This window comes from Melanerpes formicivorus, unplaced genomic scaffold (genome assembly GCF_026170545.1).
Source record: "Melanerpes formicivorus ecotype bairdi unplaced genomic scaffold, bMelFor1.0.p_v2 SCAF_2560, whole genome shotgun sequence".
Lineage (NCBI taxonomy): Eukaryota > Metazoa > Chordata > Aves > Piciformes > Picidae > Melanerpes > Melanerpes formicivorus.
In genome coordinates this window covers 12485-30729 of record NW_027144911.1, presented here as the reverse complement: position 1 = coordinate 30729, position 18245 = coordinate 12485, and the positions used below count along the sequence as shown (strand labels likewise).

Genomic DNA, 18245 nt, shown 5'->3' with positions numbered 1-18245 from the left:
GGGGGGCATTTGGGGGGGGTAGGGGGAGTTTGGGGTGGATTTAGTTCGATTTTGTGCATTTTGGGTGGGTCTGGGGTGATCTCGTCTGTTTCTGGGGGGGTTTTGGGGAGTTTGGGGGTGGATTTAGTTCGATTCTGTGTATTTTGGGGTGGGGTGTGGGGGTGATCTCGTCTGTTTCTGGGGGGGTTTTGGGGGGCTATGGGGGAGTTTGGGGTGGATTTAGTTCGGATTTTGTGTATTTTGGGTGGGGGTGTGGGGTGATCTCGTCTGATTCTGGGGGGTTTTGGGGGGCTTTGGGGGCGTTCTGGGCTGCTGTTTGGCGTCTTGCTCTTTCGGGGCTCGTTCTGTGCCTTTCCAGCCCTCTTTGGATGCATTTTGCTGAACTTTGGCTGGGGTTTTTGGGGGGTGGGGGGCTGTCTCTCCGGGTGGCTTCTGCTCTCTCCGGGTCTCTCCCGGGGGTCTCTCCCTGGGGGGTCCCCGCAGCCGCCCCCCGCCCGCCGCGGTTCAAGTGTGGCCTCCCCCGGCCCTGCCCCCCTGGGCACTTCGCCTTCCGCCTGCTCAGCGGCGCCGCCAACGTCATCGGCCCCAAGATCTGCCTGGAGGACCGCCTGTGAGGGGCTAATTAGCGCTAATTAACGTCTCATTAACGGCTCGCACCGCCTTGCCCCCTTGACCACACCCCCACCACCCCCCGCCGGCTTTCTTAGCCCCTCCCTCTCCTTTCCCCCCCCCCCCCCCCCCCCCGACCTCTTCATTGCCCTTTGCCCTCTTGGTTTCCCTTCAGACTCTTAATTACCTCATTAATCACCTCTTACCCCGTTAATTACCCTCCCTCAGCATACTCTTACCCCATTAATTACCCCTTCACCTCCTTAATTACCCCTTTCCCTTATCAATTACCCTCTCACCCTCTTGATTAAGCCCCTTTGCTTGTTCTCCACCCACTAATTACTCCTTTCCCTGGCTAATTAACGTCCTTACCGTAGTAATTAGTCATCTTCTCTGTGTAATTAACCCCTTTCCTCCTCAGCTAGCCCTGTTAATTAGTGCTTTCCTCCTTCACAGCCTAATGAGCAGTGTACAGAACAACGTGGGCCGGGGTCTCAACATTGCCCTCGTTAATGGTGAGAAGTAATTAACACCCCGGGGGGCGGGAGGGGGAGGGTAATTAACAACCTGAGGGGTAATTAATCGCATCTCAGGGGTTAATTAATCACCCTAGGGGGTAATTAAATGCTCTCAGTGGGGAAATAAACCAATCTGGGGGGGGGTAATTTATGGGGAATAGGAAGCAATTAATGGGGTAAGGAGATAATTAATGGGGTAAGGAGGTAATTAGGGGGGGTTAGTGGATAATTAATGAGTCAAGTAGTTAATTAATGAGGCTATTTGCATAATTAATGGAGTAATTAATGCGGCAATTAGTCAATTAATGGGCAAAAGAGGCCATTAATTGGCTACAGAATGGGTTCCTTGGGGGGGGGTTGGTGGTACCTGTACTAATTAGTGTTAATTGTTTGCCTAATGGGGGGGAACTAATGAGCCCTTGGCCCCAGGGGTCAGCGGGGAGCTGATTGCAGCCCAGGCCTTTGACATGTGGGCAGGAGGTGAGACAGAAAGCAGCGATTTTGGGGCCAGTGCTGCTGGCTTGGGGGGGTTGGGGTAGGTGGGGGAGGGGTTGGAGGGGGGGGAAAAGGGTCTGGGGGGGACTTGGGGGTGGTTGGGGTAGGTGGGGGAGGGGTGTGGGGGAGGTTGGAGGGGGGGTCTGGGGGAAGTTTGGGTTTATTTCCCCCCTTTTGGGTCCCATTTCTCCCCTTTCTGGGTCCAACCCCTCCATCTTTCATTTTTAGCTCCAAATTCTCCTTTTCTTTATCTTCCCCCCCTCCCCCCCTGCCCTCTGGGGTCTCCTCCTGCTGCCCCCAGACTCGGAGGAGCTGCTGCGGTTTCTGCGCCCCCTGCACGAGGGGACCCTGGTCCTGGTGGCCTCCTACGACGACCCTGCCACCAAGTAACCAACCCCTGGGGGGAGCTGGGGGTCTGGGGGGGTCCTGATGGCCTCCTACGACGACCCTGCCACCAAGTAACCAACCCCTGGGGGGAGCTGGGGGTCTGGGGGGGGTCCTGATGGCCTCCTACGACGACCCTGCCACCAAGTAACCAACCCCTGGGGGGGAGCTGGGGGTCTGGGGGGGTCCTGATGGCCTCCTACGATGATCCTGCCACCAAGTAACCAACCCCTGGGGGGAGCTGAGGGTCTGGGGGGGTCCTGGTGGCCTCCTACGATGACCCTGCCACCAAGTAACCAACCCCTGGGGGGAGCTGGGGGTCCTGGGGGGGTCCTGGTGGCCTCCTACGACGACCCTGCCACCAAGTAACCAACCCCTGGGGGAGCTGGGGGGGTCTGGGGGGTTCCTGGTGGCCTCCTACGATGACCCTGCCACCAAGTAACCAACCCCTGGGGGTCCTGGGGGGGGGTCTGGGGGGGGTTCCTGGTGGCCTCCTACGATGACCCTGCCACCAAGTAACCAACCCCTGGGGGTCCTGGGGGGGGTCTGGGAGGGTCCTGGTGGCCTCCTACGATGATCCTGCCACCAAGTAACCAACCCCTGGGGGGAGCTGGGGGGGTCTGGGGTGTTCCTGGTGGCCTCCTACGATGACCCTGCCACCAAGTAACCAATCCCCCCCAGGGTGGTCTGTGGGCCCTGGGCCTCCCCCTGGGGTAGTCCAGGGGGGTCCTGGGGGCACTGGGGCTGCCCCTGAGCCTTTGCCCCCCCCCAGGCTGACAGAGGAGAGCCGCAGGATTTTCGGGGAGCTGGGCAGCACCGTGGCAAAGGACTTGGGGTTCAGGGACTCCTGGGTGTTCCTGGGGGCCAAGGGGGTGCAGGACAAGAGCCCCTTCGAGCAGGTGGGCACGGGGGGGGGGCCGGGGGGGAGGTCTGGGAGGAGGGGCAAAGGCAGTGGGGGGAAATGGGGGGTGTGCAAAGGGGGTGGTGGGGGGCACTGAGGGAGGTCAGAGGGGGGGCCCTGGTGGTCAAGGGGTGGTGCTGGGCAGCGCTCAGGGCACTTTGGGGGCAAATATTCCACTTTGGGGCCAAGTCTCCCTTTTGAGCCTCAATCCCTCCCCGTTGGGGTCCCCCCCCCCCCCCCCCCCCGCCTCTGGAGGCTGTTTGTCTGCATCAGACTCTCTTTATTTTGGGTCCATTTCACACACTTCTGGGTCCCCAGTCTCGGGGCCCCCCCCCTGACTGTCCCCCACCCCCCCCAGCACGTCCGCAACAGTCGCAGCTCCAACAAGTACGAGGGCTGGCCGCAGGCGCTGGAGCTGGAGGGCTGCGTCCCCCGCAGGACCCCCGACCCTCGCTGACCCCCGGGGGGGTGGGGAGGGAGGGGCTGTCCCATGGCTGGGGGGGGGAGGCTGTGGGGCAGCCCCTGGGGACGTTGTTGTTTTCCTCCTCCCCCCCCCACATTTTGTTGTTTGCCCCCCCCAAAACCGGGGGAGAAATAAAGGCTGGGCCCTTGCTTTGGTGTTGGTCTGCCCCTCCAGGGGGTGAAAAGGGGGGAGGGAGAGGGGGAGAAGTGTGGGGGTGGGGTGGAATTTGGTCCTGATTGGGGGGAAGCTGGGGGCTAGGCTGGAGTGCTGTGGGGCTGGGCTGGAGTGCTGTGGGGGCTGGGCTCTATGGGGCAGGATCCTTCATCCCAGCTGCCAGGAGTGGGGTAGTACCGGGGGGGGGGGCAGCAGGGCAGGAATGCGTGGGGCTGGAATGCGTGGGGCTGGAATGCGTGGGGCAGGCTGTGGGGCAGGCTGTGGGGCTGGGGCCCGTGGGGCTCAGAGCCTGTGGGGGTTGGTCCAGCGGTAGGTGCCCTCGTACAGGAACCCTGCGCGCTTCAGCAGCTCGTCCGCCTCCGCCGGGCCGCGGCTGGGGGGCACAGACAGCGTGTGGGGGGGGCAGCCCCACCTCTCCCTCTCCGGCCCCCCAAGTGCCCCCTCCTGCCCCACAGCTGCCCTACAACCCCACAGATTGCCCCACAGCCCCCCAAGTCCCCCCATCTGCCCCAGAGATTCCCCCCCCCCCATCCACCCCCTAACCTCCCCCATCAGGCTCCATAACCCCCTGCAGCCCTCCAAGTGCCCTCTTCTGCCCCACAGCCCCACTCCCTGCCCCATAACTCCCTCCAAGTAGCCCCCTCCTGCCCTCTAGATCATAGTATCAGTGAGGGTTGGAAGGGACCACAAGGATCATCTAGTTCCAACCCCCCTGCCATGGGCAGGGACACCCCACACTAGATCAGGCTGCCCAGAGCCTCATCCAGCCTGGGCTTAAACACCTCCAGGGACGGGGCCTCAACCACCTCCCTGGACAACCCATTCCAGGGTTTCACCACTCTCATGGGGAAGAACTTCCTCCTCCCCTCCAGCCTGAATCTCCCCACCTCCAGCTTCATTCCATTCCCCCCAGTCCTATCCCTACCTGAGATCCTGAGCAGTCCCTCCCCAGCCTTCCTGATCAGTCCCACAGCCCATCTCTGCCCCATAACCTCCCCAGCCCTGCCCCATAACACCCTCCTCGCCCCCCCCAAGTGCCCCCTCTTGCCCCATAGATCCCCCTAAGAGTCCTCTCCTGCCCCATACATCCTCCACACCGCCCCCTGGCCTGCCCCCTAGCGCCCCCTACCTGCCGTAGATGTAGGGCAGGGGCCGCTGGGGGCTCTGCTCGATGCGGTGCAGCAGGGGAGTGAAGATCCTCCAGGCCTCCCTCAGCTCATCACTGCGGGGGGAGGCAGCAGGAGACAAAGTGAGGAAGGGGACCCCCTACAAACCCCTCCCCAGAGGCCTCCCTGGAAGTTGGGGACCCCTCCCCCCAGGGTGTACCCCCCCAGACCTGCGCACAAAGTGCATTTGGTTCCCGCAGAGGACGTCCAGCAGCAGCCTCTCATAGGCGTCCGGCAGCTTCACGCCCTGGGGGCAGCAGAGGGAGGGTTGGGGACTCAAGGGGGGGACTTAGGGAGCTCCAGGAGGGACTCTGGGGTCTCCAGGAGGGGCTGGGAGTCTCCAGGAGGAGTTTTGGGGTTTCCAAGAAACATTTGGAAGTCTTCAAGAAAAGGTTTGGGATCTCCAGGACCTACTTTGGGGTCTCCCAGCTCCATTTGGGGTCTCCCAGCTCCATTTGGGGTCTCCTGGCCCTACCTCAGCCTCTCCCAGCCCCATTTGCTCTCTCCCATCCCCATTCTGGCCTCCCCAGCCCCACCTTAACCTTCCCCCTCCCCATTTTGGCTTCCCCCATCCCTGTTTGGTCTCTTCCCTCCCCACTTTGGCCTCTCCCATCCCCACTTTGGCCTCTCCCATGCTCATTTTGGCCTCTCCCATCCCCACTTTGGCCTCTCCCATGCCCCTTTTGGCCTCCCCGCTGCCCACCCTGTATCTGCTGCCGTAGGTGAGGTCGAGCTCAGACTCCTCGGGCTGCAGGCTGAGCCCTGGCTTCTTGGTCATCAGCTTGGTGTAGACAGCTTCGTCTGGCTGCACCCTGACCACCAGCTCGTTCCTCTTGCACTGCCTCTCGAAGATGTCCCCTGGCACCTCCCGGAACTGCAGCCGCACCTCCGCCTTGCGCTCGTTCAGGGCCTTGCCGCAGCGCAGCACGAAGGGCACCCCTGCGGGGCCAGCGTTCATCACCACCATCATCATCATCACCATCATCATCATCATCACCACCCCCCCATTGGCCATCACCATCCTCATCCTCATCCTCCTCTTGGCCACCATCTCCCCCCAGCAGCCCAGCCCCCTCTCCCCACCCCTCCCCCCCCACTCACCGTCCCACCTCTCGTTGTTGACCCTCAGGATGGCCGCAGCGAAAGTGGCCGTGGTGGAGCCCTTGGGCACCGTGGGGTCATCCAGGTAACCTTTCTGCCTCTCGGGGGGGCCCTGGGGGTCCCCCACGTACTGCCCCAGCACCACGTCCTCCAGCTCCACAGGACTGATGCACTTCAGCACCTTCACCTGCGGGGGGAGACCCGGGGTGGGGGTTGGGGGTTAGGAGGGCCAGGATGTGCAGGGGGGAGCGGGAGGTGAGGATCCCAAGGGGCCAAGGAGGGGTGAGGATCCCAAGGGGCCAAGGAGGGGTGGGGATCAGGGGGCTGGGGGGCTGGAGGGCTGCAGACCTTCTCGTCCCGCACATCATCAGGGTCTGTGGACGAAGGCTTCTCCATGGCCACCAGGCACAGCATCTGCAGCAGGTGGTTCTGCATCACATCCCTGGGGATGGCAGGGAGGGGGTTGGGACCTCCCCATGGACCTTGGGGACCTCACGACCCCCACAGGGGGTGATGTCCCCAGGCTGTCCCCAGTCCATCCCCAGAGCTGTCCCCAGGGTGGATGTCCCCAGGGTGGATGTCCCCAGGCCCCCCCAGCCCCTGACCGGATGATGCCGAAGTCGTCGAAGTATCCCCCGCGGCCCTCGGTGCCGAAGGGCTCCTTGAAGGTCAGCACCACGCAGGCCACGCTGTCGCGGGTCCAGACTGGGCCAAAGATGCGGTTCCCAAACCTGGCCAGGGAGGAGGAGGAGGATGGAAAACCCTCCCTGAGGAAGGGCAGGAAGCCCCCAGAGCTGTCCTTAGGCTGCAGGGGCTGAAGCCCCCACTGAGCCCCACCCACAAGCTGAGAATGATGAAGCCCCCTCCCAGCCCCCCATGCTGAGGCTGCTGAGGGTGATGAAGGCCCATCCCCACCTGAGCACCATGAGGTTCTGCACCATCTCCTTGCCCAGGTAGTGATCGATGCGGTAGATTTGGTCCTCCCGGAAAAGGCTTCCCAGGTGCTGGCTCAGGGCCTCGGAGCTGGCCAGGTCCCGGCCAAAAGGCTTCTCCACGATGACTCTGTTCCAGCTGGGAACACAGGGACACCGTCAGGGACACCAGCAGGGCACAGAGGAACACCAAGGACAGCTCCAGGAGACAGCCAGGGGACACAGGGGCACCAGCAGGGGACAGAGGAACACCAAGGACAGCTCCAGGAGACAGACGGGGACACAGAGGCACCACCAGGGGACACAGGGGCACCAAGGACAGCATCAGGAGACAGCCAGGGGACAGAGGGACACCACCAGGGCACAGAGGAACACCAAGGACAGCTCCAGGAGACAGCCAGGGGACACAGGGGCACCAGCAGGGGACAGAGGAACACCAAGGACAGCACCAGGAGACAGACAGGGGACACAGGGACACCACCAGGGGACACAAGGGCACCACCAGGAGACAGCCAGGGGACACAGGGGCACCACCAGGGCACAGAGGGACGCCAAGGACAGCATCAGGAGACAGCCAGGGGACAGAGGGACACCACCAGGGCACAGAGGAACACCAAGGACAGCTCCAGGAGACAGCCAGGGGACACAGGGGCACCAGCAGGGGACAGAGGAACACCAAGGACAGCACCAGGAGACAGCCAGGGGACACAGGGACACCACCAGGGGACACAAGGGCACCACCAGGAGACAGCCAGGGGACACAGGGGCACCACCAGGGCACAGAGGGACGCCAAGGACAGCATCAGGAGACAGCCAGGGGACAGAGGGACACCACCAGGGCACAGAGGAACACCAAGGACAGCAGCAGGAGACAGCCAGGGGACACTCTAGGCCACCCCCACGGTCTCCAGGCTGTGCCCAGCGTCCCCCCCAGGCCTACCCCTGCCCCATGCAGTGGTCCCGCAGGTGCTGCGTGACGCTGGTGTAGAGCCCGGGGGGCAGCGCCAGGTAGAAGAGGCGGTGGGCAGCGACCCCCCCGGGCAGGGCCTCCAGGTGCTGCTGCAGCCGCTGGAAGGAGGCAGACTCCCCGTAGAGGCCTCGCACGAAGCTGTGCTGGGAGAAGAACTGCTCCAGGAGGGGACCCTCCTCCGGGGTGGCCTGAGGGCAGGACAGGGATGGTCAGGGGGGGCAACAGGAGCAGGCAGAGGCAGTCGGGGGACAGCTGGGGGGCACTTGGAGCCGGCTGGGGGGGCATTGGGGCACCTTGAGGTAGGGCAAGGTCTGCTCTCGGATCTGCTGCACGCTGAGGTCGCTGCGGGCGAAGCCAACCACGTGGGTGTGGTCGGGGAGCAGCCCATCCCGGAACAGCCACCTGCAGGGGGCGCTGCGGTCAACGGGACTGCCCGGGGTCACCTGGGGTCACCGGGGTCGCCCGGGGTTACCTGCGGTCACCTGGCCACGCCCAGCGCCCCTCAACCCCCACCCCCCCCCCCTTTCCTCCCCCGGCACTGGGACCAGCATTTCCCCTGTCCCCCGCTGGGGTCACCTGGGGACAGTGATGGCCTTAGGGACCTTGGTGGCCCTGATGCCTCCAACCTGCTCCCAGCCCCTCCCAAATCCCCTCCCAGTCCCTCCCAGTCCCCCCAAATCCCCTCCCAGTCCCTCCCACTCCAATCCCAGCCCCCCCAGTTCCATACCACACTGTTGGGTAAATTTTCTTCTTGGCCAGGTCACCCTATGGGGGAAAGAGGATTGTGCTTTAGCCCCGCCCCTTGACCCCCCCCCCCGACACCCAACCCCCTCCGGAAGTGTCTCAGCACGGGGGGGATGAGGGGATGAGGGGGTGATTGATTACACCATCGGTTAGGTAACCAGTGGGGGAGGGGAGGAGGAAGTTTGGGACAGCCACACCCGGGGCAAGCAGGGGCAGGCCCTGGCCACGCCCAGCTGGATCAGGTCAAAACCAGTTTGGCCCCAGCCCTGCCCAGCTGGGGCTGCCAGGGGATACTCCTAGTTTGCCCCCAGGCCGCTCCCGGGTCACCCCAGTCCACCCAGTTTGCTCCCAGTTCACTCCCAGTTCACTTCCAGTTCGCTCCCAGGTCACCCCAGCTCACTCCCAGGGCACCCTGCATCACCTGAACTGTTCCCCAGTTTCCACAAGTCACCTCCTAGCTCCCTCCCAGTTTACTTCCCATCCCCCCAGTTTACTCCCAGTCCACCCAAACTATCCCCCAATCCTCCCAGTTTACCCCCAGGCCCCCCCCCTCCCCAGTTTGCTCCCCTGTTCACCCAGTCTACCCAGTCCAGCACCCAGTTACACCCAGTCCAACCTGTTTGCCTCCAGTCTCCAGCCTCCAAAATCTACCCTCCAGGCCACCCAGTTTGCTCCCCAGTCACACCCAGTGGACTCCCTGTCGCCCCAGAGGGGTCCCAGTTCACTCCCACTCCCCCCAGTTTGATCCCAGTTCACTCCCACTCCCCCCAGTTTGATCTCAGTTCTCTCCCAGTCCCCCCAGTTTGATCCCAGTTCACTCCCACTCCCCCCCAGTTTGATCCCAGTTCACTCCCAGTCCCCCCAGTTTGATCCCAGTTCTCTTCCAGTCCCCCCAGTTTGATCCCAGTTCTCTCCCAGTCCCCCCAGTTTGATCCCAGTTCACTCCCACTCCCCCCAGTTTACTCCCAGTTCACTCCTACTCCCCCCAGTTCACTCCCAGACCCCTCAATTGACCTCCCAGTGTGTTCCCAGCCCCCCCCCCCCCCGTTTCCATCCTCCCGTTCTCACCGAGGCCCCGAGGATGATGAAGATGTGAGGCTGGCCGCGCTGGAAGGCTCTGTCCTGGCTCAGCTCCTCCCGCAACAAGCCGCAGCCCTCGGAGCGGCTCTGGGCACCCTGCGGCTGCATCTCGCCGGGGGGGGGCGGGGAGGACCGGCGGCGAACTGGGGCTGGGGGCGACAGGGGCAGGACTTGGGTCCTCACTTCCCTGCCCTCGAATTCCCGACTCCAAACTTCTCAGATCCCCATTTGCCTCCCCCGCCCCAACTCCTCCTTCCCCACGCTCCGCCCCCCCCCGAACCCCAAATCTCCCTCAAACCTCAGCCCTAGACCCCCAAATCCCCCCTCCCAGACCCCCACATCCCCCCCAGATTCCCACCCCCAGATCCCCTCAAATTCCCCCGGACCCCCAAACTCCCCTCAAGTTCTCCCCCGCGGGCCCCCCAAGCCCCCCCACCCCCGCGCCCCTATTTCTCCCCCAGCACCCCCAAAGTGTCCTCCAGTCCCCCCCAGACCCCTTTAAAATGCCCCCAGGACCCCCCCAACTCCCCTGCCCTTCCCCACCCTCCTTCCCCCCGACCCTCCTCAACCGCCTAATCGCCTTTGAGCCTCCCCCAGACCCCAAAACTGCCACAATTTGCCTCAACTTCCTCCCCCGCCCCCAGACCTTCTCCTGCCGGCTCCGGCCGCGGTTCCGCCGCTCCCCGCACGCTCGCGCGGCTCCCCATTCTCCCTCCCCGCTGCTCCCGCCCCGTCACCCCCCTCCCTGGGCCAATCAGCGCCGCGCTTTTGTCTCTCCGGCCAATAGGAATAAAGCATCCCCAGAGGAGGCGGAGCGATGCGGTGGGCGCGACCAATCAGCTGAATAAGTGGGCGGGGTGATCCCCTCCCTCGCGCTCTGCCCACCAAACAGAGCCACCATGTTGGGTACCGAGGCGGAAGTATTGTTGGGGGAGGGCTGACGGCGTGACGTCACTTCCGTCCCGGAGTGGCGTGCGTCGGTCAGCCTCCGGCGGAAGGCGGAAGGAGAAGCGCAAGGGGAAGGCGGAGGAGGCCGCGGAGGCTCCTTGGGGCTCGCGGGTTAGGCCCCGGTGAGGTTTTTCGGTTCCGGCCCTGGGTTAGGCCTCGGTTCAGCACCCGGTTCAGGCCCCGCCGTCCATGAGCGGCGGGAGGTGGCGGAAGCCGCCGGCAGAGATGGTGCAGCCCGGGGGGAGCGGCCCGGAGGGGACCGGCGGAGGCGGAGGAGCGGGAACGGGAGCGGCGGAGGCCGGGGACGAGGCGGCGGCGGCAGTCGTGGCGGCGGACGGAGGAGTCCCTCTGGAGGTGACGAGCGCCGAGGTGCTGCAGAGGCTGCTGGTGGAGAACAGGGAGCTGAAGGGTAGGGCCTGGGGAGGGCTGGAGGGGGCCTGGGAGGGTGTGGGCAGCGCTGTGGCTAGCTGGGGAGACCGGAACTGGCCTGCCCGCGGTCTGACCGGTGCTCCCCCGCCGTGTCCTCGCCCCCAGCCGCCCTGCGCCGCAGCAGCGAGGGCCTGCGGGGGCGCTGCGAGGAGCTGCGGCGGCTGCGTGCGGCGGCCCGGGCGGAGCGAGAGCTGCTGCGGGGCTGTGCCGGCCAGGCCAGGGCGCTGGTGGGGAGGCTGCGAGCGGAGCGCGACCAGGAGAGGGCCGGCAGGGACGGCTCCGGGGCCACCTCCACTGCTGCCACGGTACGGAGCTGCCGCAGCTGAGCCCTGAGCCCCCCTGGGGGCTCTCTGCGGGTAGCTGGCACCCTGTCTGTCGCCCCCTGCCCCCCGTCTGTCCCCCCCCTATTTCCGTGTCCCTTCCATGTTTCTCAGCCCCCTGCTGACCCCCAGGAGGAGGAGGCCCCTCAGGACCCCCAGGATGTCACCAAGCCACCCCCATTTCCCCCTGACTCCAGGTGAGCCTCTGTCACCTCCACCTCAGCCATTTGGGGACCCTCCCTGCAACAACGTCCCCAACCCCCTCCCCTTGGTGACGCTTTCTGTGTCCCCAACAGCTCCACGGAGCAGCTGCAGCAGAGGCTGGCGGTGGCTGAAGCTGAGTGAGGCTGGGGGACAGGGAAGGGGCACCGGGGGGCACCTGGGGACAGGGAGGGGGCACCTGGGGACAGGGAGGGGGCACCTGGGGGGCACCTGTGGACAGGGAGGGGGCACCTGGGGACAGGGAGGGGGGACAGGGGTGCACCTGTGGACAGGGAGGGGGCACCTGGGGACAGGGAGGGGGCTTGGGGGAGCACCTGTGGACAGGGAGGGGGCACCTGGGGACAGGGAGGGGGCTCGGGGGAGCACCTGGGGACAGGGAGGGGGCTCGGGGGAGCACCTGTGGACAGGGAGGGGGCACCTGGGGACAGGGAGGACACTGAAGGGTGTCGGGGGGCGCTGGTGCCACCTCCTTGTTCCCTCCAGGCTGGTGGCAGCTCGGGGGGCAGTGGCAGAGGCTGAGGCAAGAGCAGAGCAGCAGCTGCAGGCCCTGAGACGCCAGCTGGAGGTGAGGGGACCCCGGGGGAGGACTTTGGGGACATCTGGGGATTGTGGGGAGACTCTCAGGGAACATTTGGGGGGCACTGGGAGGACACTTCTAGGATCCTGAGGGTTCGCTTCAGGCATCCTGAGGTGGCACGGGGCAGGGTGGGGGAGAGATGCTGTTGGGACCCTGAGGGGACCCCCTGGGGACCCCCCGAGGTGGCCCAGCCCCAGTGCCTCTTCCCTGTCCCCGAGCAGCAGGACAAGGCCGCGGTGAAGGCCCAGGTGACCTCCCTGCTAGGGGAGCTGCGCGAGAGCCAGGCCAGGCTGGAGAGCAGCCGCAGGCAGCGCCAGGAGCTGGAGCAGAGGTGGCAGCGGCCCCAGGGCGCTTGGGGATCCTCAGAGGGGTGGCAGCATCCCCAGGAGGCTTGGGGCTGTCCCCATGGGGGGTGGTAGGGTCCCTAAGGGGCTTGGGAGTGTCCCCAGGGGGGGTGTGGCAGGATCACCACGGGGGGTGGTCCCTGGTTGGTGGCACTTGGGGATGCTGGAAGTGGTTCTGGGGACTGCTCCAGGTTCCCCCAGGCAGGGAGGTGCCAGCCCTGACCCCTGTGCCCACAGGTGCCAGGAGGTGGCTGCAGGCCAGGCCCTACAGCTGGACCAGCTCCGTCTGCAGGTGCAGAACCTGGAGACAGCCCTGAGGGTGGAGCGCCAGGGAGCCACCGAGGAGAAGTACGGGACAGTGGAGGACAGCTGGGGGCCAGCTGGGGCCTGGGGAGGTCCCTGAGGTCCCCACACTGTCCTCAACCTCCCCAGGAGGAAGTTGGTGCAGCTGCAGGTCGCCTACCACCACCTCTTCCAGGAGTACGATGCCCACATCAAGGCCACCACGGCGGAGGGGGACAAGCAGGGACAGGTTGGGGGCACCAGGGGGACCCTGGGGACAGCGAGAGGGGGTCTGGGGACATCAGGAAGCTCTTGAACCCCTTGAAGGTCCTAACTCAGACCCCGGGGGACATGATGGTGGCACTGCAGGGGTCCCTCCTGAGCCCTGAGGTCACCAGGCTGCTTCCTTGTCCCCTGGGAGGGCCCCCCCCGAAGCCCCATGTGTTTCCCCCGCACATCCCGCAGGGCCCCTGGGAGGAGCTGGCGGCGGCCCAGGCGCGGCTGCAGGCGGCGGAGGAGGCGCTGGTGGCCAAGCAGGACCTGATCGACCGTCTCAAGGCCGAGGCCGAGCGGCAGCGAGCGGCGCTCGACACCATCCCTGTGCTGCAGGCGCAGGTGCGGCCGCCAGGGGGCAGCGGAGCGCGGCCGGGAGAGCGCCGCGGGCGCAGGCCCCCGGGAGGGAGGTCCCCGGGAGGGAGGTCCCCGCGGGTGGGGCCCACCCCGCTCTGTCCCCAACCCACCCCGCTCTGTCCCCAACCCACCCCGCTCTGTCCCCAACCCGCGGGGGTCCCCCTGCTCTGTGCCCCCAGGCTGACATCTTCAAGGCTGACTTCGAGGCCGAGCGAGCAGCCCGGGAGCAGCTCCACGCCCAGCGAGAGGCACTGCAGGAGGCCCTGGAGCAGCTGCGCCTGCGGCTGGGCACCGACGGCAGCCCCAGGTCCGGGGGGAGGGGGACCCAGGGGGGGTCCTGGGGGGAGGGGGCCCACAGCCCCTTCCCCGGGGGCTCCGCAGGAACCTTGGCCCCAGCTTCTGGCCCCCGGCCCCTGCTGGGCCTTCATTCTCACCTCCCTCTGCTTCCTTCTTCCTTTGTCCCCCTAAAACACCCCCAAAGCTCCTCCCCAGACTGCCCCCAGCTCCCTCAGATCCCCAGCTGTGCCCCCAGGGTCCCCCCCAAACCCTCCCTGTGCCCCCAGGTCCCGCATGGAGGAGCTGCGGCAGCGCCACTCCGACCTGCGCCCCGCAGTGCCCCTGCCAGGGGGTGAGTGGAGACCTCCCTAGCCCCCTCCCCAGCTGACTGACCCCCACACACTCCCCCTCTAACTGCTGTTCTTTCCCCCCCGGGGCAGGCTTCGGGGGGCTCCGGGCAGCCCCCCCCGAGGAGCCAGAGCTGAGCTGCCCCAAGTGCCAGTACAGGGCCCCAGACATGGACACGCTGCAGATCCACGTCATGGAGTGCATCAAGTGAGGGGGGGGGGCAGGAGACCCCCACCCAAAACAGCCCCCCAGGAGCCCCCTGGGCACTGCAGGACTCCCCCCACCAAAACCTGAGGCAGCCCCGAAGGGGGGGGGGGGCTCCTGGAGGGGCTTTGTTTTGGGGGGAGGTCATTAAAGGTCGATTTTGGAACTTGCTTAAGGTTTTGCTGCTGCAGGATTTTGGGGAGGGGGCCTCAAGACTCCCTCCTCAATTCCCCCCACTCCAAAGGCCTCCCTCCCCCCAGAGACCCCTCCCCAGAAAGGACCCCCCCTGTTTTTTGGGGGTAGGGGGGGATTGTCCTTTACAAACAGCTCCCAGCTTATCCTCAAGCTCCACTTTATTGCCCTAGGATTTTGGGGGGGGGGTCTCCTGCATCCCTCCTTCCCCTACCCCCTGAATTCCCACCCCCCCCTTCCCCCATTTTTTGGGAATCTTCAGCCCCCCCTCCACCCCATGGGGGGGGGTTTTGGGGAGGGGGCTTCATTTTGGGGGGGGGGAGGTTAAATTAAGGGGAGGTCCTTTACCTGCTGCTCCTCCAGGTAAAGTCTGGGGGGACACAGGGAGGTGACTCTGAGGTCCCGTACCCCCCTTTTGGGGCTCCTTAAGGAAGCCTGGGGAGGGGGCTTCAGAATCAGGGCAGAGGCAGCAAATTATGGAGGCCCAGCTCCCACTTTGGGGGGGGGGCTTGAGCCAAATTTTGAGGAGTTCAAAGAATTTTGGGGGGTGGGGCTCCCAATTATGGGGTCCCACCACCCACTCCTGGTCTTTCCTACCCCACCCTTGGGGTCCTTCGCCCAACCTGGGAGGGGTCCAACCCATCCATGGGGTCCCACCATTCCTTTTTGGGCCCTCCCCAACCACTTTGGGGTCCCCCAGTCAGCTCTGGAGGTTCCTCCCCCAGCCCCTGGGGTTCCCCCAGGGGTTCCTGAGGCTCCTCACCCATCCCTGGGGCTCTCTACCCCGTCCCGGGGGCCCTAGAGGGAGCGGGCAGGGGCGGGACCGTCGCTGGGGCCATCCCCAGGGCTGTCCGGGGCTGGGGCTGCAGCGCCCCGCGGCGGCACCTCGATGATCCGCGGCTTGTCGATGACTCTGGCGCCCCGGGGGCCCTTCTCCACGATGCCGACGATCCAGGCCTGCAGTCCTTCCCCCGGGGGCCCCTCGGGGGCCCTGCCTGGAGCCTTCAGCTCGGCACAGAACCGCGCAGCCTGCTCCCGGGGCAGGCAGATCAGGAGGCCCCCTACGGGGGGAGGGGGAGGTCAGCAGGGGGGAGGGTCCTCCGATGGTTTTGGGGGTTCCTCGCCCAGCTGGGGAGTCCCACTGCCCAGGTTTGGGTCTCTCCAGCCACGTTTTAGAGGCTCCTCCTCCATTTTGGAGGTCCCACTCCCCATCTCTGGGGACCCTCCCCCAGTTTCCAGGTCCCACCTGCCCTGCCTTTGGTGTCCCGAGCCCCGTCCCGGGGTCTTCCCCCATCACGTACCGGAGGTCTCTGGGGCGGTGCCCTGCAGGAGGCTGAAGCGGCTGCCGCAGGCCTTGCTGACCGCAGCCATCTTGGCCAGCACCGGCAGGTTGTGGATCACGAAGGCTACCTCCAGGCGCTGCTGCGCCGCCAGGTTGCGGGCGTGGCCCAGCAGCCCGAACCCGGTCACGTCGGTGGCCGCATGGGCGCCGAAGGCTCTCATCAGGCCGGCGGCTGCGGGGGGGAGGGCGGCGCTGAGACCACACAGCCCCGCCCCCGAGCTGCCCTGGCTCCACCCCCGAGCTCGCCCCGGCCCCGCCTCCGAGCTCCCCTGGCTCCGAGCTCCCCTGGCTCCACCCCCAAGCTCCCCGGCCCCGCCCCCGAGCTCCCCTGGCTCCGAGCTGCCCCGGCCCCGCCCCCGAGCTCCCCTGGCTCCGAGCTGCCCTGGCTCCACCCCCGAGCTCGCCCCGGCCTCGGCTCCGAGCTCCCTTGGCTCCAAGTACTCCCCGGCCCCAAGCTGGCTCTGCCCCTGAGCTCCGCCCCGGCCCCTACCGGTGCGGTTGAGGGTGGCCATGGTGAACATGGCCTCCTGGTAGGCCAACTCCACTTCCTCACGAGTCACCACCAGCTTGATCCTGTTCCAGCGCTCCGGCTGCCGGGGACAGGGGGCACAGGGTGAGCACAGAGTGAGAACAGGGGGAGACAGCTAAAGTGGCTTTGGGAACCCCATGCTGGATCTCCACCCCTCTGGAGACACCAGAAGTGGCTTAGAGACCTTCACTACCTTGAGATGGGATTTGACCACCACTTGATGTCCCCCCTCAAGGTGCCTCAGGGACCCTCTGGTGGCCCTGGGCTGGCTGCAGGCCCACCCTGCTGCCCCAGACTCACGTTGTCCAACCACTGGTGGGCAGTGACGGCCACCATGGTCCCCAGTGGCTTGGTGAGCACCAGGACATCCCCGGGCACGGCGCTGTCAGGCCTGCAGGGGACAGAGGCAGATGAGTCCCAGCATGGGGGGCGGTGGGGTGGGGTGTCCCCACCACCTGCTTGGCCCCACCATGACATCCCCAGCACCCTCCTGGGACCCTCTGGACGGTTCTGTATCCCCCCTTGAGCCCCTCAGAGGTGGCTCTGGACCCCACCTGACACCCCCCAACCCATCCCAGCAAGCTCCTGGCAGCCCCCCAACTCACATGATGAACTCGTTGGGCTGGCACACGGTGGTGGCCACCCCCCCAACGATCACCCAGGGGTTCAGCACCGTTTGGCCTCCTGTCACCGAGGTCCCTCCGTCCTCCGCCGCGTCCCGGAAGCCTTTGATGATCAAGGGCATCACTTTGTCCCTCTCCTGGAGGGGGGAGGACACCAAAACGAGGTCACACCGAGGCGCCACCACCCCTCTGGGCTGTGGCTGGGTCCCCAGCCCCCCGCAGGGCCCCGCTGGAGGCACCTCCTCGGTCATCTTCTGGCTCACGCTGAGCAGCATCAGCATGTTGTCACACTCGGTGATGCCCATGGCGTAGAGGTCGCTCAGGACGTTGGCACAGGCAATGCGGCCCTGGGGGGGCACAGAGAGAGCTTGGGGCCTTTCAGGTCAGCCTTGGGGGGGGGGGGCTGCAGGGATGGGAGCCCAGGGTAGTCAACGTGGAGGTTTGAGACCCTCAGGGTGGAGTTTGGGCCATTAGAGGGGAGCCTGGGGGCTCTGAGGTGGGTGTGGGGTCCCCCCCCCCCGGGTGGTACCATCATGTAGGGGTCCTCCACCAGCGGGTAGAAGAAGTCTGTGGTCTGCACCAGGGAGAGGCCTCCGTGGCGCAGGGGAATGACGCAGGAGTCCAGCCCGATGCCTGGGGGGACATGGGGACAGCAGAGGGTCAGCGGCTCTCCCTCTCCCTTCTCCTTCTTTCCCCACTGTCCTCTTCCTTTTCCTCATCCTTGCCTCCTCTTTCTTTTCTGCCTCCTCCTCTTTCTTCCCCTTCATCTTCCTCCTTTTCTTCCCCTTTCTCCTCCCCCTTCTCCTCCCCTTTCCCCTCCCCCTCCCTGCCCTTTGCCCCGGGCCGCTCCTGCTGCCCTTTGCCCCCAGCCCTGTCTCCGCCACATGCCCGCGCTCCCCGCCGTCTCCCTTCACCCCACGCCCGCTCCCCGTTCCTCTCACCCAGCGCCGGGCTCCCCGCGCCTCCTCCTCCTCCTCCTTGTTCGGCTCCTTCCCCCCCGAGCGGTCGCTGCGGGCCGAGTCCCGCCAGGAGCCGGAGCAGCGTCTCCTGCGGGACTTTACAGCCTCAGCCCCGCAGCTCCCCGTAGCCCGTTAGGCGCCAGCCGGGATCCAGCCCCAGCGACGCGGGATCAAAGGGCCGGTACCCGCCGGCAGCCGCCGCCGCGCCGGAGCCGCCCGGTACCAGCGCCGCCATCTTGGGACTGAGAGGAAGGGGAGGGAAGAGCGCGGGCAGGACGCGGCCGCGGGGACGGCGCCGATTGGCTGCGAGGGAAAGGGCGGGAGGGGAGCGAGGCGGTGGGCGCCAGCGGAAGCGGGCGGGGAGAGCGCCGATTGGCCCGTTGAAAACAGCGGGCGGGGGCGCGCGGGAGGAAGCGGGCGCCGATTGGTTCGTTGGGAAAGACGGGGGGGGGCGCGGGCGGGAGCGAGGCGTTCCGGGGGGCG

The 18245-nt window shown here is 66.0% G+C and overlaps 4 protein-coding genes across 5 annotated transcripts; 2 read left to right on the top strand and 2 right to left on the bottom strand.

Moving 5' to 3' along the window:
- Window positions 1–353: 353 nt before the first annotated feature.
- LOC137461571 (protein FAM3A-like) lies at window positions 354–3520 on the top strand. Its single transcript, XM_068171262.1, has 6 exons — window positions 354–610; window positions 1066–1124; window positions 1557–1607; window positions 1924–2008; window positions 2779–2905; window positions 3266–3520. The coding sequence occupies exons 1-6, from the start codon at window positions 369–371 to the stop codon at window positions 3362–3364; spliced, it is 663 nt and encodes a 220-aa protein (XP_068027363.1). The 5' UTR covers window positions 354–368; the 3' UTR covers window positions 3365–3520.
- A 99-nt stretch (window positions 3521–3619) lies between these two features.
- Window positions 3620–10264, bottom strand: LOC137461570 (glucose-6-phosphate 1-dehydrogenase-like). The gene is made up of 13 exons (XM_068171261.1): window positions 10184–10264; window positions 9526–9686; window positions 8441–8478; window positions 8007–8115; window positions 7684–7901; window positions 6727–6882; window positions 6417–6542; window positions 6160–6253; window positions 5812–5998; window positions 5414–5649; window positions 4881–4957; window positions 4674–4766; window positions 3620–3917 (listed from the first exon to the last, which is right to left on the bottom strand). Exons 1-13 carry the CDS (start codon window positions 10242–10244, stop codon window positions 3827–3829), a joined length of 1647 nt encoding a protein of 548 aa, XP_068027362.1. The 5' UTR covers window positions 10245–10264; the 3' UTR covers window positions 3620–3826.
- A 250-nt stretch (window positions 10265–10514) lies between these two features.
- LOC137461565 (NF-kappa-B essential modulator-like) lies at window positions 10515–14275 on the top strand. Of its 2 annotated transcripts, none has more exons than XM_068171257.1 (12): window positions 10515–10894; window positions 11020–11219; window positions 11367–11431; window positions 11531–11575; window positions 11940–12021; window positions 12255–12364; window positions 12615–12725; window positions 12810–12909; window positions 13125–13274; window positions 13469–13596; window positions 13853–13917; window positions 14006–14275. In XM_068171257.1, exons 1-12 carry the CDS (start codon window positions 10675–10677, stop codon window positions 14122–14124), a joined length of 1395 nt encoding a protein of 464 aa, XP_068027358.1. In that variant the 5' UTR covers window positions 10515–10674; the 3' UTR covers window positions 14125–14275. The 2 variants fall into 2 exon arrangements, with proteins under 2 accessions (XP_068027358.1, XP_068027357.1); XM_068171256.1 differs by having other exon boundaries at window positions 11349–11431.
- Window positions 14276–14476: 201 nt separating this feature from the next.
- On the bottom strand, window positions 14477–18025 carry LOC137461567 (selenide, water dikinase 1-like). The gene is made up of 8 exons (XM_068171259.1): window positions 17745–18025; window positions 17333–17436; window positions 17043–17150; window positions 16786–16940; window positions 16481–16571; window positions 16142–16241; window positions 15611–15823; window positions 14477–15370 (listed from the first exon to the last, which is right to left on the bottom strand). The coding sequence occupies exons 1-8, from the start codon at window positions 17995–17997 to the stop codon at window positions 15108–15110; spliced, it is 1287 nt and encodes a 428-aa protein (XP_068027360.1). The 5' UTR covers window positions 17998–18025; the 3' UTR covers window positions 14477–15107.
- Between the last annotated feature and the right edge of the window lie 220 nt (window positions 18026–18245).

Coding starts and splice junctions, on each gene's coding strand:
- LOC137461571 (XM_068171262.1), top strand. CDS start 369: ATGCATTTTGCTGAACTTTGGCTGGGGTTTTTGGGGGGTGGGGGGCTG. Junction 611..1,065: donor ATCTGCCTGGAGGACCGCCT/GTGAGGGGCTAA, acceptor CCTCCTTCACAG/CCTAATGAGCAGTGTACAGA. Junction 2,906..3,265: donor ACAAGAGCCCCTTCGAGCAG/GTGGGCACGGGG, acceptor CACCCCCCCCAG/CACGTCCGCAACAGTCGCAG.
- LOC137461570 (XM_068171261.1), bottom strand. CDS start 10,244: ATGGGGAGCCGCGCGAGCGTGCGGGGAGCGGCGGAACCGCGGCCGGAG. Junction 5,650..5,811: donor CAACAACGAGAGGTGGGACG/GTGAGTGGGGGG, acceptor CTGGCCCCGCAG/GGGTGCCCTTCGTGCTGCGC. Junction 4,767..4,880: donor CAAATGCACTTTGTGCGCAG/GTCTGGGGGGGT, acceptor CTCCCCCCGCAG/TGATGAGCTGAGGGAGGCCT.
- LOC137461565 (XM_068171256.1), top strand. CDS start 10,675: ATGAGCGGCGGGAGGTGGCGGAAGCCGCCGGCAGAGATGGTGCAGCCC. Junction 11,220..11,348: donor CCACCTCCACTGCTGCCACG/GTACGGAGCTGC, acceptor CATGTTTCTCAG/CCCCCTGCTGACCCCCAGGA. Junction 12,726..12,809: donor CAGGGAGCCACCGAGGAGAA/GTACGGGACAGT, acceptor CAACCTCCCCAG/GAGGAAGTTGGTGCAGCTGC.